Source organism: Adiantum capillus-veneris, chromosome 15 (genome assembly GCF_014529385.1).
Source record: "Adiantum capillus-veneris isolate H3 chromosome 15, ASM1452938v2, whole genome shotgun sequence".
Taxonomy (NCBI): domain Eukaryota; kingdom Viridiplantae; phylum Streptophyta; class Polypodiopsida; order Polypodiales; family Pteridaceae; genus Adiantum; species Adiantum capillus-veneris.
The window spans coordinates 124,907,772-124,930,432 of NC_140945.1; the positions used below are offsets into that span (position 1 = coordinate 124,907,772).

The 22,661-nt window shown below is 44.0% G+C and overlaps 1 protein-coding gene across 1 annotated transcript in view; it reads left to right on the forward strand.

Moving 5' to 3' along the window:
* LOC147441444 (wings apart-like protein 2) overlaps positions 1 to 22,661 on the forward strand; it is a 73,510-nt gene that overhangs the window by 28,852 nt on the left and 21,997 nt on the right. The window contains exons 2-7 of the mRNA XM_086483087.1: positions 3,306 to 3,405; positions 3,552 to 3,909; positions 4,156 to 4,268; positions 5,743 to 5,868; positions 6,741 to 6,834; positions 6,942 to 6,983. Coding sequence (XP_086339213.1) covers positions 3,306 to 3,405; positions 3,552 to 3,909; positions 4,156 to 4,268; positions 5,743 to 5,868; positions 6,741 to 6,834; positions 6,942 to 6,983 — 833 coding nt within the window. The remainder of the gene's footprint in view (positions 1 to 3,305; positions 3,406 to 3,551; positions 3,910 to 4,155; positions 4,269 to 5,742; positions 5,869 to 6,740; positions 6,835 to 6,941; positions 6,984 to 22,661) is intronic.

Below are 22,661 nucleotides of genomic sequence, written 5' to 3' on the forward strand. Positions count from 1 at the left end.
GCTGCCCGACCTCTTGAGGTACTCGCTCCGAACCAAGTTGTGATTGTTGTTGAAAGTAATAATCTTCACTGCATCAACAATGACTGGAGCGATCCATTCTAGCTTGCCGATGTCTTTTAGAAGATTGTTCAAGTAGTGTGCCTTGCAAAAGCACAGTGTCACATGCGGATAGTGACCCTCTACAATAGCTGTGCTGCCCTGTTTGATGCCTCCCCATGTGTGACAAAGGCTACCACGTGTTGCTCACCGATCGTTTCTATGGCCGCTGTCCACTCTGCAGAGAGGACACTGGCGGACTTGCCACTATTGGTGGCATCATGAGAGTGCACAAAGTACATCTCTTCACTCGAGTATGCAACGAGGCCATGGATAGATCTCTTTGTTGTATCGCTCCACCCGTTGGCAATGAGGGAAACGCCATGTTCTGCCCAAAGCCGTTGAATATTGAGTGTTGCTTGGCTCCACGATCGCCTTCTCTCGATCGAGTAAAATGGTTCAGAGAGTCTCTGAACATGGGGGCACGTAGCCGGCGCCGTACTCTCCTATCCGCTGCACCATAACTTTCCAAAACTCCGACCTATTTCGATCACACATAGAAGAGGTTAGTATGATAATTGATTATTCATAGTTTAAACTTTAGAGATCATAGTGGCGGAAACGACGATAACAGAAGAAATGAGAGAAGAGATCGATAAAGCATACCTCGCCCCGACAAATGGGATATGGTCGTGATAGAAGAATCGGGCCACGGTGGCATCCACCTCTTCCTTCTTCTTTGGGTCCCAAGAGGTGGCAAGGTTCCTTTGGCGACGAATTGGACCCGATGAAGATCCACCGCCACCGGCACCGGGTAGAGAAGAAGAAGAGAAAATGAGGGTCTTTAGGTTGATACCTTTGCGTGCGGGCTTGGCTTTATGGTTGAATTCCCATCCTTTTCCTCAAGCTCCTTCCTCTTCTTGATGGTTACGTTGGTGCAAAACCTCACCTCATGTCCCGACACTCGAAGAAAGTGTGCCCTCATTGTCATGCCCCCCTTTCCGCGTGTAAGAGCATAGCTTGCATGCTTATGCACGTGAACCTCCCACCGCCAACAAGGTGCCCTCCGAGGTCACTTCATCCCACCACGACCATTCCTTCGCCTTTTGAGTGTTGCCCGCATGAATGGAGGGGGTTGTACGAGAAGAAGAGGCCATGGATTATCCGAGAAAGAGAGAGCGTGATCCTTGAGGGTTTGAGAGAGAGAGAGCTCGAGAGAGGGCTTGGGAGAGAGTGGCTTGACTCGATGAGAGCTTGAGAGAGAGGCTTCACCTCTTGAGACCAAGGGAGAGAGAGCTTGAGGGCAAGCCCACGGGAGAGAGCTTGAGGCCCGAGCGGCGAGGGTAGAGCTTGAGAGAGAGAGAGAGAGAGAGAGAGAGAGAGAGAGAGAGAGAGAGAGAGAGAGAGAGAGAGAGAGCCTTGATTGAGGCTTGTTGCATTTGTGAAGGAATGGGGGGAAGAGGAAGCAATTTATAAGGCTGCCCATGCCAGAAAACAACCGTTGGGCCTTGGGTGCTACCCATTTATGACCGTTGGGACCTGGAGGCTGCTGTTTTTTTCTAGCCGTTGCTGCCGTTCTGGCCCGTTCTGGTTTTGTCCGGCTTGTCGGAATGCCCGTCCGTTCTGGGATGTTCCTCGCAATTGCAATCGGCCGGAACGCCGTTCCGGCGTTCTAGGCCCTGTCCGGTCCGTTTCTTGGTAACTATGGTTAGATGTGCATGTGATAGTGGATCTTTTATCTCTTATGCTCCCAAATACTTGTAAATCCATCTTTTTTGTCTTGCTACTGTTATCTTGCAAACAAATTACAAGAGTATCCGAAACACAAATTTGACTCATACTGAAATTTTCTGCGGAAACCATAATTTGCTGCTGAAAACCTTAATTTTTGAAATTGTCAGGATCAAAATCTGTTTGTGGCAATGCTTAGGGCTCGTTCAGAAAATCAACTTTGACTTCTGCTGCATATCCAAATTTTCATCCATTGAAGAGATTTTTAGAGGTCTCAGAAACACAGAAAGCATAGAACATAATGTTTTTTGGGCTCTTTTAGGGCGAAATGAACTCGTGTTTCTTCATGTCCTCTTTCTGTTGTCGCTTGTTCTTCTTCCAAGTCCATAGCTTCGAGTAGGTTGATGTAGGATCAATTCACTTGTCGGAGAAGCAAATGGCTGATGCTCTGATATCACTGTAACCGCTTTGGGCACCACATGCCAAATAATAGAACAACTGGAACAGACTTTAGCATCTAATCACACCGTGACGCCCCTTATTTCTTTTATATTGATATTCACAGAGAGTACAACTGCCGGGAGGAGCACTCTTAGATTTGCAAGTGTAAGTCTGAGAATAGCTTCCCCTGGGCATTCTTTGATAGGCTTTTGCTTTTCACCATTAAAAACCAACTGGCTTTTAATATTTTAAAAGCTCTTCAAAAAGTCAATTGTTAAAGATTGCTTGCACAAAGGCTTTGCAGTCTGGCGTCAGATTTGCCATGTCATCACCTGGAAGTCGTGCTGCATTTTACAGGCTCCACGCCAACAATGCCACGTCATCACTGGCAATCTTTTCTCCCTCCTCTTGTGCTCAGGCTTCCACGCCATGACGTTTGTGACATTTATTCATAGGTAACTTGAGACACATCCTTCAAATTACTGTAGTTAACAGTTATGATATCAGATATTATTTCATCTATTTGCAAGAATGGCCTACTTGTTCGTCACCTCTTGGACAACAGTAAATACGTGTTTGTTTCATTTATCTTACGAACATAACTAATATAGTTGACGTATTGATGTGATTAGTGTGAATCGTCAAGAAAATGGAATTAAAGTCACAATACGTCAAACCAGTAACCGATAAATTGATTCATATGCTTAGCTGACATGTTAATGAATTATGAGATTGGCCAGTGATGAACAGAGTTAAGTTTTTTGTTTTCTTATTGTGCCATATTATCATGCTTCAAATCAATGGTTATTAACAGCATTCTTTGCCGTCACAGGTAAGAGGTTATGTGATACCTACCTTATGTTGCGCAAGGCTTCGTTTTTATTGTTCAGTTTGGTTGTAACTATCAATGACTACACAAAGTGTGTCAAATTTGTTTTCATCACTTATCTTGTTGCACTTCCTTGCCTGCAATGACTCATTTTCATTGTTCAGTTTGGTTGCTTACTGTCAGTGATTACACAAAGTGTGTCAATATTGTCCTTATCAATTGATGCCTCGAACTTAGTTTCTAATTGTCTTATTTAAATTGTTAACAGGATGGTCAGACCTGTCCTTGATGCTGTATTAACTGTTCCCACGGATGATCCTGCAACAGCATTGGGTGCTGCCGCCTTGCTGTATGTTCTTGCATATGATGTACGTGAATGTCAATTAGTTTAAGAAGTCGTGAGTAAGTTTTAGTCTTTCCGTGTAATATTGTAGTTGTACCTGTCTTAGATTTGACTATGGAACCATTGGTACTGGATGAAGAAAGTGTTGCTTCATTCTGGTTATTGCCACAGGGTCAAGATGAAGAGTTCCTAGAGTCGCCAGCATGCATACACTTTCTCCTGAAGCTATTGTCTCCAGCCTGCAGTTTGCCTCCAGATAAAAAGCTATCTCTGCTTGGGAGTCGATTGCTAGCATTGGGGTCACATTGTAAACCAACTAAGGTGGAGGCTCACTCAACTATGCTCGATAAGGGGGGCCTTGTTCTCGTAAATAAAGTCAAGGATCTTTTATCTACAATGAGGGGACAGAATGATGGAATTTTTAAAGTTGATTGTCATGATGCTCCTTTTGCTGGAGGAGTGTCGAGCTCTGAATGGCTGGTCTTACTTACCCTGGAGAGGGCATGCCTGTCGACTTTAGTGCTTGAAGGTACTTTGAGAAGTATCACACACAAGACTGCAGCCAACATTTTCTCAGACATCAGAAACTTATGCTTGCCTGTTGTAGTACACCACACACCAAAAAGCGTGTTTTGCATTCTATAGGCTGAGTGCTGACTGTTTTTGCTGGATGGTTGACATGCAGTGCTATTAGTGTAGTGTCTTGGTTAACAAGACTGTTGAGATCATTTTTATGGCACAAATCGCAGACTCATGTCACCTTTATTGCTAGCAGATAGTGCAGGTTCTGTCCGCCGAGTTGGTGGCTATTTCAAGGAGAGATTGCGGGAACTTGGAGGTCTGAATGCAGTTTGTGAGCTTGCTGCCTGTTGCTTTACCATGCTCAAAGTAATCTCTTTTTGACCTGATACATTTTGCTATTGTTTCAAAATCCTCATTCTGGAAAATACAATCATGAGTATTTGATTGTGTGTGTGCGTGTGCATGCATGTTGCTTTGTATTCGTTAGTATTTTGTAATAGACCTCTCATGTGTGATGCACCTTTTGAAAAAGTGAGAAATGTCTGTAGGTATGGGTGGTGCTGGAACCCCCTCCCCCCCCCCCCCCCAAAACCCCAAACCAACCCACGCATCCTACCCCCCAGCACCCTGCTGCCTCTTTGTCTAAGAAAAATCTTACCATTAGCAAGATCACAAGAATCATTCAGTTTTAGGCCGTTTCAGAGTTTAAAAATCAAGGGAAAGAAACCAACAACTAAGGTTAGTGGTTGTCACCGCCTCGTGACACTTTCTATTTGAACGGCAATGCCCAGACTTGGTGGTTGACCCTACTGTTGCGAAAGGAAGCACCCACATCATGGATAAAGTTCAAACGAGCTTTCACCCTCACATGACTCACCGAAGAATATGAAGAGGATGTTAGCACAACATGGAATCTTCTTAGGATGACCAAAGAAGACACCCTGGACGATTATTGCCAGAGGTTTGGGGATACTTTTCTACCAGCTTCGCCACCTGAACCTGTACTCAGCTAGCCACCTGCTCATAGAGGGCTTATATACCCCAAATCATCTCTTTTGACACACCAAGAGTTTGAAGGTACAGGAAGATGTTGTTTCATGGAGCTGTGTTAAACGCTTTGCAGAAATCCACAAAGCATTAATGTAGTCTCCTTTTCATAGCCTTTGCTCGATATTCAAGTAGCATAAAGCGACAATAATAGAGAAGGCTTGACTGAAGCCGACATCTTCCGGTGTACAGAGGCCTTTGCTCTTCACATATTAGCTCAGCTCTGCCTCCACTCCATAAAGCTCGGCTAAAGTGTAGCCAATCATGATAGTCTTGTAGTTTCCTGGGTCGGATGTGTCCTTGGACTTGTGGATAAGTAAAATCGTATGCATAATCCACCCTGCCGGTAGGTGCTCTGCGAGTACTCGGTTAAAGAGCAATGCATTGGAAGGGGCTAAAGTACCGGTGGAATATATAAGATGCTCACTCTGTATATTTGTTTGATCTGTGGACCGTCCATGTTGTAAGGGGCTGATATCTCTCTCCACCATTGCTGTAGCAAAGAAGGTAGATGCAGCAGCGCGTGGCTCTGGGGTCTTTGGAATTAGGTGTGGTAAAGTATCCCTGCTGTTTACTCAGCCAATGGTAACTCGAAAGGATCTTTGGTAGCTCAGCATTATGCATGGTTCAGTTTTTGTTTGTTTGTTAGATTTTTTTCCATTGGTGTCTCCTAAGTGTGAGTGACGTCCCTAGGAAAGCTGACTGATCAGGTAACTTGCGCTTGTTATGAACTGTCATGGGCAATTAATGCTGCTATGACCTCCACCTAAGTTCAGTCTGTTGTGCTATGCAGAAAATTAAATCAAAGATGGATTATCAGCAGCAAAATGAACTTCTAAATGGATCAAGGGGAGCTGGGTTACTACTAAGGTGTCTCAGGGTTATGGAAAATGTTACCTTTCTCAGTGAAAATAATCAGGTAAGAAGTTTTCTGAGGCTTATGTTAAGGGATTTTATTATTGTTGCTTAGAAAGTCGAAGGAAAGGCACAGTCAAAAGTTTTCTGTTTGAAGACATTTCCAGCACAGTATGAATCCTATCTTATGGGGCTTCATATGGTCTTATAGTCGGTATTACAGTGCATGGTTGCTGCAAAATTCGGGCTTTATGGAAAGGCATCTGAACTTGTGGCCATTATTCTTCTGGCAGAATGAATGATGCAGAAAGATTTTGTACTCTGCTGAATCAATTAATGCACAGAGTATCACGCTGTAGAGTCTTGACAGGAGACTTATGGCCAAGAATAAAAGAAGCTAGCAAGAACGTTTAGGAAGCTGCCTTTTACTGTTTAGAAATCTATAAAGCGTGCATTTTTCCATGTTTTTGAGTACATCTACAAGAACGTGTACTGGTGGCAGTGGTGGGCTTTGAGCTATTAAAAATAGGTAATGAAGGAAAGGTTAATTTCAACAACATGAGCTGTTGCACCAAAAATGTACTCTCTTAGTGCTGAATGCATTGGACAATGACACTGGACAGTAACCATGCATGACCCTTTATAAATTTGGGCTCTCCAATAGCCATAATGGTAGAAGGGAAAAACTGTAGAGTGCACTAGGGCTTTTCATCAGGCTCTCATGTTAAGTGTAGAGATTTAGGCTGATATACCTCACCGAATTTTGTTGATTGATTCTAGGTTTTTTCAATTTATGGAAATTTTCTTGTTTAGATTTGACCATTCAACTGCAGTAAGTTTTGCAGGTTCATCAATTACCATTTGTTTGATGAACTGGCTGGATAGTTATGTAAGCTTGTACTGCTTTCTTCTCAATAAATGTCTGTTCATTTTCAGAAGTTCTTATTAGATATGATCCTTCCAAATAGTGGAGTGGAGTCCCCAAGAACTTTCCTTGAAATGGTGATCGAAACCATCAACATACTTTCTGGTAACTCATTCATGTGTTTGCCTACTAGTTTCAATGATACCTTGTGCGTGCTTAATTTAATCTGTATGCCCATGCTTTACTTGATGTGCTTAATTATTTATTACCAGGTTTTATTTCTTCAAACAGTTGCTGGAAATGCTCAACCCAAGGTATCTTTCTGTTAAGGTCCAGCTACATTTGCATCTTGTTTAATAGAAATTTTGATGCTCTAGATTGATATGTTTTGCAAAATAGACAAATCCGTGAATAATTGTCCGGCAGATTTGGTTTGTCTATGTCCAAGGAAATTGTGTTGTCTGTGTGTCCTGGTCCGTAACTGAATTTTATTTTTTGTACTCCTAACCTAGTGCTTACTTCTATCCAATTTGGCACGTTATGTGTGTTTAAGCAGTTTATGGCTGCCCTACGTGCAAGGATATGTTAGCCTAAATGGAATGGTCTACTCTAGATAAGGTAGCGCTAACTTCATTAGCTTATCCATATCTAGCTAGCTATCATCATAGGCTCTCTTTTGTATATATAGGCTCAGGTCTACTCCCACATGGTCCATTGTTCACACACACTATATGCTCAGAGTCTGAGCTAGCATACTTTGTATCACTTTCTATTTATGGTGATTCTTGTTTTGGTCTCTATGTCGACTCCCGTCCTCGGACCTAGTTGACTTGCATATATAGTTGACTCTTGAGTATTTAACTTCACATCAAGAATTCTTGTGTAATTTGTGATCTTGTATGGTGTTATTTGTGATCATTGGATGTATCATGTTTTTATCGATTTTGTAATTTTGATGAGATTGATTTATGTCTCGTGCCAAATGAGTACTTATCGTTGTTCATGGTTGATTCTAGGGTTCTCTATTTTCTGTACTTTCAAAATGATGGTATAGAGGCTCGTCTGAAATCCATTGCGTAATCTAATTTTTTTTTGTTGTATGTAATAGTTTAGGGTCAATTGAAGCTTTGTATTTGCTCAATTTTAATTGTTTAGTGTTGGATGTCTCAATTGGTCTATGGTATCGTATAATTATGGACTAATACTTATGAATCCATCACAAATCTCCTAGAGTATTTTAGATTGTAGACTTTGGAAAAAAACATACGAATTTTACGTACAAATCTCAAATTTTATAATCTATGGTAGTCTTAGTTTGGAGTTTTGACATTTGTAGACCGATACTTATGAATCTACCACAAATCTCCTAGAATATTCTAGATTGATCGGAGGCCAGTCCGTGTCATCACCCCCTTTTTCCGTTGCCTATTCTATTAGTTGGATCTCGCAGGCGACCACAAGCGCTGGAACATCACACCGCGAGGCTACATCAGAGACAGATTAGAAAGATCAGAGCGGTCCATCAGTAGCCCAGATAGGAGGGGTGATCGTGCATTCTCAGATCCTAGTGCTATCCTAAGTTCTATCGGCTAAATCATCCAGAATGGGTATTTCGGATGTGTTATAAGAGGTGATGACTAGAGTATCACAAAGGAAAGATTTGTAAATCTGATTAATATGAGTATACATGATGTGTCACAGGGTGGTTGACCAGAGCATCGAGGAGGGAATATCTGGAGGGGAGAACAGATTATTGGATTCATTAAAGATTGCATGCCAGACCTCTCATTGCTGTTTGTGTTTATACAATAGGCAAAAGTAGTCATCTAGATAACTCAAAAATTCCAGATTTTTTGTTTTTGGGCGATCTTGGCTTCCGTATAGCAAGGGGATTTTAAAGCAGTTACACAGAGGGCTTCAAGTGTTAGAACTTTAGGTTCACCTTCCAGATACTTTCACTCTTGCCAACGGTTTTTTCTCACGTGCACTCAAGCCTTTGGTTGTGGATTGGCAGCCCTTTCACCCTTCTGGTATCCCTACCTGCATATATAGGGTTTGCGCGAGATTTCATTATTTCTTCTTAGTTTTGTGGATTTCTGTGTTGGGTATTATTAGAGGTTTTGCTTGACCCAGAGTTGGCTCACTATATCAGTGCAGCATAGTCCACTCTCTAGTATCATTCTGCCTGTAGAGGCTATTGAGTTGCCGATTGTGAAGCTATGGTGGATACACACAAGAACCATTCATGGAGAAAAAATAACATAGTAGAGCTTGATTATTGAACTTGGAATGACTATAGAGGGGCCTCTTACATAGGCATATGCTAGAGCTTGTTGCTTACATCATAGATGAGGTGTGAGAAAGCTCAAGGATCAGCCCAAATGGGGAGAATCAAGTGGAGAACCCGTATGCACCCTCTAAGGGGCTGTTTTAACCTATCTCTTGGCTTCATATGCAAGTGGAACATGCGTAGAAACACCTATGGGTTATGTACCTATGTATGGGTATCATTTGGGATAGCTCGACATGCATAAATGGCTAGGGAAAGGCTCCATACGGATGTGCGAAAGCTTCGGGAAGGGTAAGAAATAGGCAAAGAAGTCTAAGTCTCGCCCAGTTGTTGACAATTCTACAGTGGACTCGTCTTCGGATAGTTCGGACTCTGACGACAGCAATTTTTATGCAAAGAAGAAGAATTTTTATAAAGCCAACCAATATGACTTTTTGGAAGATAAAAGCAAGAAAGTCCGTGAGTTCAAAGAAGGTGGACAGTCAATTAAATTTGACACATTTTCTGGATACCGAGATGCTTCGAAGGCTTTGGCCTTCATTCATCAGTTTGACATAGCTTTCTCTGGAGGGCATTACTCAAAGCACTCCAAGATCCAGAGGGCTACCTCTTACTTCAAGGGAAATGCTCGAACTTGGTGGTCCACGCTTCTATTGAACAAGACAGCGCCAGTTAAATGGCTGAAATTCAAAAGGCTTTTTATTTCTTCTCGGCTGACTCGAGAGTACAAACGCAACATACAAACTGCTTGGAACCATCTTCGGATGACCAAGAAGGATACATTGGACGCATATTGCGAGAGATTCTGGAGCTCTTTTCTACTAGCCTCTTCATTTAAGAAGATCTCGCTCAAAGAACATATTGAGCGGTTTACCTTGGGACTTCCTACAGAGATCCGAGATCACTGCTTAGAGCAAAAGTCAGATTCCATCCAGGAACTGATGAGTCATGCGAAACAGGGTTTTGCCATTCATTCAGGCAATTTGACCTACCCCACTGATGAAATCATGACGCAAAGGACTGAACAGACTTCGAACAATGAAAGTAGAAAGAGGAAGAGCAACCCAGAAAAGAAAGAAAAGGATGCACGACCCAAGCTCACTCTTCGGGAGAGAGCTCTCTACATCAAAGAGGGGAAGTGCTTTGGATGCGGGGAAATTCGGCATATCTCCGCGAAGTGCCCTAAAAAGACACCGAAATAACAGAACGACAAAGACGAAGAAAGTTGAATGATGAGAATAGGACAAATATGTCTGAACTTGATAAAGAACGCCAAGATTTTCTCCACACTCATTGTTAGGTGCAGCGGAATGATTGTTTGCGCTTTGCTCAAGATGAGTGCTTCGAACTGTGCTCAAGGTTCCTTTTAGTTCTTATGGAAGGGAGAGCCTTCCGTTCTTAATGGAAAGTGCTATGATCACAACAAAGTGAATGGACACTGTGCGTGCAAGTGTATGAGACTGAGAGATAGAGAGAGAAGAGAATATGACACCAGAGACGTTGTAAAACCCTCCTCCGAAGGCCCCACTCTCGTCGGCGAGAGTGGTCTTCTTATGATTGCACAATTCGGTACAAATGAATGCAAGTGACTGATGCAAGTCTAGGCTATGTCGACGATGACGACGAAGTCGACCTAAGGGCTGAAATCTGCAATCTTTCTACTGCTGTCCAAAAACGCTATGGGCTGAAATCTGCAAATCTTCTATCTGCTGAATTCTGACTCTATGTCGGTGACGATGTCGATGACGACGATGCGACGATGATGTGCTGAAAACGTAGATGCCAAAATCTGCGTTTTCCGGGCTGAAACTGTAAACCTTGCGAAAACTGACCGTGCGGCGAGGAACTGCTACGGGAAGGTGAGATCTGCGAGGTTCGGGACTTGATTTGCGGGTACTAACTGTTGAAAACTGAAAACGCTGTTGTTCCTTGACTTTCCGTCGTGATGAAGGTGCAAAACGCCGGGGCTGATTTGCAACCAAAAACACTAGGGCTAAATTTTTGGTCCTTCTGTCGCCGGGATTCTGCAAATGCAAAAACGCTAGGCTGATCTATTGTGTCTGGCTGTTGGCGGGTTGATCTGCAATGCAAAACGCTGGGGTTGATCTGCAATGGAGAAAACGCCAGGCTGTCCTTGGCTGAAAACGCTAAGTCTCTTGCCGGGGGGGGGGGAGGGTTCTGCTGAGAAGTTGCTTGTTGAGCGTGGAGCTCCTGCTGCCTCTTCTGCCATTTAGTGCTAACTTGGGTTTGCTTATATATTAACTTAGCAAAATTGCCCTATCTACTTTTGTTGGAAAGTCACTTAAATTAATAAGTGAAAAATACCAAAAATAGGGAAAATAGGCTAAACTCATTGGAAAATTCCCTTGATTGATTCTAATGGATTCTGATGGGGTTACTGATGATCATGCTGTGTGCAACCAGAGGATATGCATCTATGCTAAGTGACTGGGCATGCACGGTCTACGAATAGACTCACAAAAGTGCTAGATCACTACTATTCTAGATGATTGGACTGATTGAACCTTGATCATGCTGTAGCTTGTCCACGGACACATAGAGTTGGATGTGTCACATGACATCCCCTCCTTTTCAAAGTGAGGTACTGGTACCGAACTGTATGGCGTCGAGGGAGATCGCCAATAGCATCGAGGATCCTGGAAGGGACTCTTCGCCGGCCCACTCTGATGTGTGGGGTCGTGCGGTACTTGAACTTCATAAAGGTTTGCAACGCTTGCTTCTTTGGGCCGCGCCGAAAGTGACACAAAGTCTTCTGTGGCTCCTTCAATGCTTCAACTTCGTCTAGAGTCATGCTTCTTTCTTCTTCAAGAATCTCCATGGCTGAAAATTCCTGAAACCAGTTCCAACACAAAACCGTGATCATACCCATTCCATGGAAAGTGAGTGGAAAAAATCTTGGCCTCGCTAAAGACTGTGTATGCAATGTAGATGAACACAGAGACGGAGTGACAACCTGTTCATCAAACACATGCAAACAATGAGATCGAATCTTTCTCTTATGATCTAGAGCAATCAACTGTGGCAAAACACAATGGAAATGCCCATGCTTGGTGCTCATACTTCCATGTGCTCTGTCTACAACTGTGTCATGCCAAGGAAGAGACATGAAATGTGACTTCCTTACATACATACTTTTCAGCTTTTCATGAAAAATTTGCATACATTCGTGCTCATTCATGAGTGAAACATGCTCAACGTACAATATGTCATGCCTAGGAAAAGGGATCACATAAAGATGCTGACTAAAATACAGGAAACAATCAGGAATGAAACACTCGAACCATGCTAATCATGCGAACACATAATACTTCCTGTGAGGGTTCTTTGGACCTAGGCTTGAGAGCCAAGATCGGTTCTTCTTGAATGATCGAATTGTCTTGTGGGGGTTCTTTGGACCTCGACTCGAAAGCCAAGATCGGTTCTTTGTGATTGATCGAATCTACAACGAGGTTAGCTTTGCTAGGAAAAGCATCAACTAACTCATCATCCTTGTGAACAATCACGTCATCTTCATGCAAATCATCATGCTTGTGAGAAATCACATCTTGATCATGCAAATCATCATGCTCGTCATTGGCATCCAAATCATCATGCTTAGCAATATCATTCAAATCATCATGCTTATCTTTGTCAATCAAATCATCAGCATGCTTCACACAATCATGCAAATCCTGTGTATCATGCTTTGGAGAAGAAGAGACTGAGAGAGTCTCCTTTTCCTGAATCTCTTGCATCGGTGCCTGCACTCGAGAAAAAAGTCGCAAGAACTCTTTCATGTGTTGGTCGCTCTTTTCTTTGAGGGATTTGTTCTCGCGATCAAATTGTGCTTGTCTTGCTTTGTTCTCTCGATCAAATTTGGCTTCACTTTCTTTTTCTTCCAAGTCGTACTGACGCTCTATGGCTTCCATTCTTGCATCGAATTCACGATCTATGGCTGCCCTTCTTTCTTCGTAGTTGAACTTCCTGTCCATAAACAACTGCGACAACTCCTTCATAGGAGTTAGTGCAATCCTTGTCGTAGATGAGGAAGTGGGAGGGTCGGAAAAACCTCCTGGTGGGGAAAATTCTTCTTCGCCTCTCTCATGCTCATCACCTCCAAGCGGAGTATCCATTCCGCTTCGAGTGATGACCATCCACTGAAGTCGTGGGTTCTTGTGGTTCTCGGGGTCTTGGGTTCTTAAGTTCACGAGAAACTTGAGTTCTTGGGGGGTCTTGGTTCTTGGGGTTCTTGAGGTTTTCTTTCGCTTGCCAACCGTGTTTGAGAAGGATCTTCTCTTCACCCGAGTTCTACTCTTTTCCATGGGCGCACCCCTTGGCGGCCTTGTGCTCACACCAAGGTTGTTTTTTCCCACCTCACGTCGATTGGCCGGCCGCTAAGTGCACGGTCCGCTCTCAATGAGTGAAAAGAGACACAAGGGGAGGTTGGACAAGCCCTTCCTTCTTGGGATTCCTGTCACTCTTCAAAAACACGATTAGGAATCGACACGCCCAAGCGAACTTGGGTTCGTGCGACCGCAACAAGCAAAAAAAATTCTTGTGATTCTTATGGTTCTTTCCTTGAGTGATACAGAACACTGCCAAAGCTCTGATACCAATGTTAGGTGCAGCGGAATGATTGTTTGCGCTTTGCTCAAGATGAGTGCTCCGAACTGTGCTCAAGGTTCCTTTTAGTTCTTATGGAAGGGAGAGCCTTCCGTTCTTAATGGAAAGTGCTATGATCACAGCAAAGTGAATGGACATTGTGCGTGCAAGTGTATGAGACTGAGAGATAGAGAGAGAAGAGAATACGATACCAGAGACGTTGTAAAACCCTCCTACGAAGGCCCCACTCTTGTCGGCGAGAGTGGTCTATTTATGATTGCACAATCCGGTACAAATAAATGCAAGTGACTGATGCAAGTCTAGGCTATGTCGCCGATGACGACGGTGATGACGAAGTCGACCTAAGGGCTGAAATCTGCAATCTTTCTACTGTTGTCCAAAAACGCTATGGGCTGAAATCTGCAAATCTTCTATCTGCTGAATTCCGACTCTATGTCGGTGACGATGTCGATGATGACGATGCGACAACGACGCGCTGAAAACGTAGATGCCGAAATCTGCTTTTTCTGGACTGAAACTGTAAACCTTGCGGAAATTGAGCATGCGGCGAGGAACTGCTGCGGGAAGGTGAGATCTGCGAGGTTCGAGACTTGATCTGTGGGTACTAATTGCTGAAAACTGAAAATGCTGATGTTCCTTGACTTTCCGTCGCGATGAAGGTGCAAAACGCCGGGGCTGATCTGCAACCAAAACACTAGGGCTGAATTTTGATCCTTCTGTCGCCGGGATTCTGCAAATGCAAAAACGCTAGGCTGATCTGTTGTGTCTGGCTGTTGCCGGGTTGATTTGCAATGCAAAACGTTGGGGCTGATCTACAATGGAGAAAACGCCAGGCCGTCCTTGGCTGAAAACGCTAAGTCTCCTGCCGGGGGGGGAGGGTTCTGCTGAGAAGTTGCCTGTTGAGCGTGGAGCTCCTGCTGCCTCTTCTGCCATTTAGTGCTAACTTGGGTTTGCTTATATATTAACTTAGCAAAATTGCCCTACTACTTTTGTTTGAAAGTCATTTAAATTAATAAGTGAAAAATACCAAAAATAGGGAAAATAGGCTAAACTCATTGGAAAATTCCCTTGACTGATTCTAATGGATTCTGATGGGATTACTGATGATCATGCTGTATGCAACCAGAGGATATGCATCTATGCTAAGTGACTGGGTATGCACGGTCTACGAATAGACTCACAAAAGTGCTAGATCACTTCTAATCTAAACTGACTGGACTGACTGAACCCTGATCATGCTGTAGCTTGTCCACGGACACATAGGGTTGGATGTGTCACGTGACACTCATGTCGATTGCTTTTCAGAGGGCCTCCCAGGCGAGTTACGACCTGCTCGTCTTGAGGATCAAACCGTTGGTCTGATACCTGGAAGCACACCACCGAACCGGCCACCTTATCGTGTGAGCCGAGCTCAGAACGAGGAAATTATGAACCAAGTGAAAGACCCTTTGGAAAAGGTTCTTGTCCTGCCTAGTACTTCACCGTACTGCTCTCTAGTGTTGTTGGTTTTGAAGAAAGACGGATCTTAGAGAATGTGCATCGATTATAGAGCTCTCAACAAAATCACCATGAAGAACAGATTTCCGATTCCTAGGATCGATGATAGTCTTGACCGACTATAGGGATCCTCGTGCTTTAGCAAGATCGACTTGAAGAGTGGATATCATCATATCCGAATCGTGCTGGGAGATGTCTACAAGACAGCTTTTTGGACTACTTTTTTTGGTGATGCCTTTGGCCTAACCAATGCTCCTGCGACATTTAACCAGATGATGGACATGATTTTTCGAGAGTATAGACTATTTGTTGGCACTTTCTTTGACGACATCATTGTTTTCTCCAAGGATGAGGCAGAACATAGAGAACATCTACTCCATGTCTTTCAGGCATTACGAGATCACAAGTTGGTGATTAATGCAAAGACTTGAGATACACTTTTTGGGACACATTGTCTGAGCAGCAGGAGTGCAGATGGACCCGGCCAAGATAGAGACTATCCGTGATTGGCCCGATTTGAAGAATGTCCATGAAGTTAGAAGCTTCTTGGGCTTGTGTTCGTACTATAGGCGGTTCATTAGAAAGTTTGTAGGGTTGCTTCCCCTTTGCATATCTTGACACAGAAAGGAGTCCCTTTCTTGTGGGGACCCACAGAGGTGACTGCCTTTCAGACATTGAAAGAGAAATTGACTACAGGATCAATTTTGACTTTGCCGGACTTGCAGAAGTTATTTGAAGTATATTGTGATGCTTGTGGTCGTAGTCTGGGTGTGGTCTTAATGCAAGAAGGCCATGTCATTGCCTACGAGAGCTGATTGTTCTCAAGGCCGGAATTGACAGCACAGATTCATGAGAAAGAGCTTTTGACGGTTATCCATGCTCTTACTCAGTGGCGGCATTACCTACTCAGAGCGGATTTTACTGTCTTCACAGACCATCAGAGTTTACGCTACTTCTTGTCACAGAAGCAGCTGTCGGAAAGCAGATGCGGTGGGCGAACATCTTGTCACAGTTTCACTTCCAAATTGTCCATGTGCAGGGACAGAAGAATTTGTTGGAATCGTTGTGATCCATGCACCGCATCTCTAGATGCAGAGGGAGTCAGCTGATCCTTGCGTGAAGCCATAGGTGCTGCAAAAAAAAATAAAATGGGGATAGGATCTCCGGTAGAAGAGAAATCGGCCGTGCTCTGATACCACTGTAACAAACTTGGACACTCCAAGTCAAGAATCAATCGCGACAGCACCAAATAACCACTTCAAAACAATTCACAGATCACAATAGATTTGCACTGGCCCCCTACGGAGTTCCGTGCCTAGAGATATTGGCCCCAAAGACTGGCGCCCCTTTTGGTATTTCTTTATGTATCAAATCAATATCAAAGTACAAAGAGCGGTTAGGGTTTCACTCTCAAACTCTGCATCCAGATGCTCTGTAGAGTGAGCCCTAAACCGTTTACTTCAAGGTTACAAGGGATGCTCAAAAGCAGAGCCCCAAAAGCTTTCAGTTCAAAAGCAAAACTCTCTCTCTCTCAAGAGAGCCAAAAATAAAGCAAACCAGCTCTCTCTCTCTCTCTCTCTCTCTCTCTCTCCAATTCATCTTGCGTAGCGAAAAGCTTTAATATTGCGTCGCTAGCTGGCTGTTGCTTTTTTTCAATCCTGAAAAATCCGGAAGTGTCCGTACTGCTGCCATGTGGCAGTTGGCGCCTGTTTTAGGGTTTCCAGCCACTTTAGGGTTTCAGCCAGCAGTTAGGGTTAGGGTTTCCAGAAATTAGGGTTTTTGTAAATTAGGGTTTCTGGCAGAAATTAGGGTTTCTGCTGTCAGTAGCCACGTCATCACTTTGTGACATACCCCTTCTTGAAAGCATTGTAATTGACTGCGATTACGCCTGCAAAACCGACAGAAGCCATAAACCGTCTTAGCAGACACTGACTGTTAGTACCTACGTATTAGGAACACACATCTAGCACATGTACCATATCGACAGTCACATCACAGGACATCACTAGACATCACAGGACATCACATGACATTCAACATTCATTCGGATTATCGGCAATGCGCTAGCAATCACATCTAGGTCCATTCGGGACCTCATCGATGTCCGATTGACTAACCCCTATTGCAACCATGTCTATTCGAGATCAATGAGACCAAAATGCTGCAGTCATTTCGTCTATCAGTTCCTGCACTCAAAAGAAGTGAAGAACAAATCAGTATCATAATCAGGAATTCCATTTCATAAAGTCATCCAGCAGAATACTGTCAGCTCTCAGCTTCCCTGAAGCTCAAAGAGACATCAGTGACTTTAGTATCAAAATCGAGGCATCTGTTGACAAAGGAGCGAAGTGACTCCCTCTTGTGCATCCCACTGCACCATATCTCCGGCCAAGCTGAATTTTGGGTTCTGTTTGGAGTAGACTATGCTAAACCAAAAGCATCGAGGTAAAGTTTCACAATCCGAGGAGTATCTGCTAGGTCCTCCTCCTCCATCCACTTCGCATCAGATGCAGGATAGTTTTTGAAGTTAACCAAGAACCGCCTTCGGACCTTACCTTTATTCTTCGTATCCTTATGTGCCAAAATCTGTTCAGGAACAAGGATCTCCTCGTTTTCTTCCACTTCGGGTTGCTCATCAGGCTCCCCATCATCAGACACATCACCCTTAAAAGGTTTCAAGAGACTCACATGGAATGCATTGTGAATCCTCCAAGTATCATGCAGTTTCAATCGGAAGGAGACATCATTTATCTTTTCAGTGATCTGGAAAGGTCCGTAGTATCACATACTAAGCTTTGGAAAAAGCCTCTCCTTTCCTTTTTTCTTTCTTAGGCGTGCCTTCTCAAAACGTAAGAGCACACAATCATCCTCCTTCAATTTCAAGTCGCGAGGATGGCGATCCGCTGTCTTTTTCTGTCGCTCTTGAGACTTCTACAAAGTCTCGCGAACCTTGGCAAAAGCCGTATCCAAGGCTCGCGTATATTCATCCTCTTCCAAAAAAAAAATCTTATCTTTCGTGCTCAGGAAGGGTGGAACCTTCGCAGCACTTTCAACAATCTCAAATGGCGTCTTCCCGGTCAAAGAGTGTATTGTGTTATTGTAGGCAAATTCCACCAAAGGTAAGTACTTTTTCCATTGAGTCTTCTGATCCGAGATACAAGACTTCAATAAATCTAAAACCACTGAATTGGCAATCTCAAATTGCCCGTCAGTCTGCAAGTGGAACGACGACGAGAATTGCAACCGCGTGCCCATGTTCTCCCACATTGCCTTTCAAAACAAACTCGTAAATCTGGGGTCTCTGTCGGAGACAAACGTCTCAGGCATGCCATGTAATCGAAAAATCATCGTGATCATTCTGTGTACTCGGGAGATCAAAAAGGAGATCCATTGCAATACTTTCCCAGGGGCGGGTGGGTATGGGTAAAGGCTGCAACAATCCCTGTGCCTTATGCCTGTCAAACTTGACCTTCTCGCATACTAAGCAACTGCGCACAAACTCTTCCACATCCTTTTTGAGTCTCGGCCAAAAGAAGTATCTCTCTACCCCTTTCATGGTGGTAGCAATGCCGCGGTGACCCGTAAAAGGTGGACAGTGGCATTCAGTCATAACCTTTTCCCTCGACGGCTTTGTAACGCACAACATGTTTTTTCTCATCAAGTAGCCTTCCCGAATGGAGTATCCTGCTAGTGTCTCCCCATCCTGTATCCGTGTGAAAATATCTGCAAAATCTGTATCTGTGGCTTCTGATCGACCATATCCTCAAAGCTCCTATGATGTATCGCGGAAATAGCCACAACCAACGGCTTTCGAGACAAAGCATCTGCCACCACATTCTTCTGTCCCTGCACATGGACAATCTGGAAGTGAAACTGTGACAAGATGTTCGCCCACCGCATCTGCTTTTCCGAAAGCTGCTTCTGTGACAAGAAGTAGCGCAAACTCTGATGGTCTGTAAAGACAGTAAAATCCGCTCTGAGTAGGTAATGCCGCCACTGAGTAAGAGCATGGATAACCGCCGAAAGCTCTTTCTCATAAATCTGTGTTGTCATCTCCGGCCTAGAGAACAATCGGCTCTCGTAAGCAATGACATGGCCTTCTTGCATTAAGACCGCACCCAGACTACGACCACAAGCATCACAATATACTTGACGAATGACTTCTGCAAGTCCTTCAAAGTCAAAACTGGTCCCATAGTGAATTTCTCTTTCAATGTTTGAAAGGCAGTCACCTCTGTGGATCCCCACGGGAAAGGGACTCCTTTCTGTGTCAAGATATGCAAAGGGGAAGCGACATCTGCAAACTTTCGAATGAAACGCTTGTAGTACGAACACAATCCCAAGATGCTTCTAACTTCATGGACATTCTTCAAATCGGGCCAATCACGTAGTGTCTATCTTGGCCGGATCCATTTGCACTCCTGCTGCTAAGACAATGTGTCCCAAAAAGTGTATCTCTGAAGCAGATGATCTTTGTGTTCTGCCTCATTCTTGGAGAAAACAATGATATCATCAAAGAAAGTGACAACAAATAGCTTATACTCTCGAAAAATCTTGTCCATCATCTGGTTAAATGTCGCAGGAGCATTGGTTAAGCCAAAAGGCATCACCAAAAACTCAAATAACCCAAAAAGTAGTCTGAAAGGCTGTCTTGTAGACGTTTCCCGGCGCGATTCGGATATGATGATATCCACTATTTAGATCAATCCTGCTAAAGCACGAGGATCCCTGTAACCCGTCGAGTATATCATCGATCCTAGGAATCGGAAATCTGTTCTTGATGGTGATTTTGTTGAGAGCTCTATAATCGATGCACATTCTCCAAGATCCGTCTTTCTTCAAATCCAACAACAATGGAGAGCAATACGGTGAAGTACTAGGCTGGACAAGACCCTATTCCAAGAGGTCTTTCACTTGGTTCATAATCTTTTCATTCTGTACTCGGCTCACACGGTAAGGTGGCCGGTTCGGTGGCGTGCTTCCAGGTATCAGATCAATGGTCTGATCTTCAGGCCCTCTAAAAAGCAATCGGCATTAGTGTGGAGAAAAAAAATCTTGGCGTTCTTTTGTTCAAGTCGTTGAGTTCTCTCCCAAAAGAAAGAGTAAAGAAACTGAAGTTCATCAAGTACAATCTCTGAGCCCTTCATTTATCAAAGTCGCTTTCTTGGCCCGGTAGTCAACCACGGCGTAGTTCTTGTGGTACCAAGGGATTCCGAGTTGAACGTCACTTGCGTGCCCTGAACACCCCTGTCATTGCAAACGAAGTTTGCCAATGCTCGGTGTAATGGCAACATCCTGTCTGGGTGCCAGTCGAACTACCTCTGCTTGTGACGTCAGTCTGTCAGGCGTAATTCCAAATCGAGCCACCAATTCCAAGTGAAAAGAAGTTGGCCTTGGCTCCTTCAAACGAGTTTCCCGATCCTTCACTTTGCCCCAAAAGCGGCAAAGTTTGTACTTTCATTCATTTGATTCGGTGCAGGTCCCACGCCATGTGGTAGCAGTTCTGCTTTTCTATCTGCCTTTTCTGCCACGTTCCTTAGCTACTCTCGAACTCTCAGGCCTGTCGTTGTCTTTATCATTCTGTTCTTTCTGTGCCTTTTGAGGGCACTTCGTGGAGATATGTCCATGTTCCCCGCATCCAAAGCACTTCCCCTCTTTGATGAAGCGAGCTCTCTCCTGAGGAGTAAGCTTGGGTCGTGCATCGTTTTTCTTTGGGTTGCTCTTTTTCTTTCTACTTTCATTCCCAGAAGTCTGTTCGGCTGGTTGTGTCATGGTCTCATCTGTGGGGTAGGTCAGACTGCCAGAGTGAATGGCAAAGCCCCGCTTCGCATGACTCATCAACTCCTGAATAGAAGCTGACTTCTGTTCCAAGCAGTGATCTCGGATCTCTGTAGGTAGACCCAAGGTAAACCGCTCAATCTGTTCTCTGAACGAGATCTTCTTGAATGAAGAGGCGGGTAGAAAAGAGCTCCAGAATCTCTCACAGTAAGCATTGATTGTATCTTTCTTGGTCATCCGAAGATGGTTCCAAGCAGCTCGTATATCTCGTTCATACTCTTGCGTTAACCAAGAAGAAATAAAAAGCTTCTTAAATTTCAGCCATTTAACTAGCGCAGTCTTGTTTAAAAGAAGCGTGGACCACCAAGTGCGAGCATTCCCGTAAGAGGCAACTCTCCGAATCTTGGAGTGCTCTGAGTAGCGTCCTCCCGCGAAAACGATGTCAAACTGCTGTATAAAAGACAAAGCCTTCGAAGCATTTGAGTATCCTGAAAAAGTATCAAATTTGATCGAGTGTCCACCTTCCTTAAACTCTCGAACTTTCTTGCTTTTATCTTCCAGAAAGTCATACTGGTTGGCTTTATAAAAATTCTTCTTGTTCGCATAAAAGTTTCCGTCATCAGAATCTGAGCTGTTTGTAGACGAGTCCTTAGTAGAACTGTCACAAACGGGAGCGCATAACAATATAAAATACATTCGGATAAATAGGATTTATCACTTATTACTGAAGCCAGAGGATATAGAGAGAAATAAATAGAGAGAGAGATAGAGAGTGAGAAGATCGACACAGTACTGGGGACCAGAAGATGGGCTGGTCCCCCCCCGTAATAGTATCTTTATTACTGAGGAGAAGTCTATACAAGCACTTGAACCGAACGTATTACCACGTTCGTTCTAGAATAAGACTTGATGGTTTCCCGGAAGCCTCAGCTTCCGATTCCTAGGGCAAAACCCTATTCCAAGGAACTTCCGTTCCTTATTCCAATTCCTCGAGAATCAAGGTTCTCGCCTCTGGATCTCACCTTCCAGACTCAGGGCATGGCATCCCTGCAACTCTTTTCCAACTCTCTTTAGGACTTCCCGCAGAACAACTCTGCTTTCCCGGACACGAAGTCCTTACTTGGGAATCCCAACTTCCGGATCACAACTTGAGAGACTACCTCTCTCCGATCCGTGGATCTACTTCCCAAACTCGGGTACGAAACCCTTGGGCTGATCTGGCTCTAGTTCCTCAGAGCGCTTTTCTCCTGCAGAGGCTCATGCCTTCCTCTGCTCCTACTCCCTCACGAAGAGGAAGTACACCTGCAATCAAATACTCAAAGATGAGAACATGAAAATCGTTACCTTCAAAGTCTCGACGCTCGAAACGCAACTCGATTCTCGAAAAGCAATTCCTCGGAAGAGATCTCTCCATAGAAAATCCTCTCTTCCAATCCTACACACAAAAGAGGTGTGTTCTCGGGTTCCTTCTCGTAAATCAGCCCCATCTACGACGTTTATGGGCTGAAAACAGAGAAAAACAGCAACTTGTCGCGATGGAAACACGCTTCGTAGGCACTTCTTCGCGAGGGAACTCGCGCACTGGGTCTTGGCGACATCTGGTACACTTGGGGCAGCCATGGGCATCACCTGCAACGTCTTCTTTACGGCTGAAATCTGCAGCAGTATCTCCTCCTTGCAAAGATTGGTCCTCCTCTCTGAGTGAGGGCATGTGATGCTTTAATAGCTCCTAGCCATGGGCACGAATAGCTGCTCGTGAAGAGATCGCGGCCGTGTTTTTTTTTTTAAATATTTAAATTTTTTT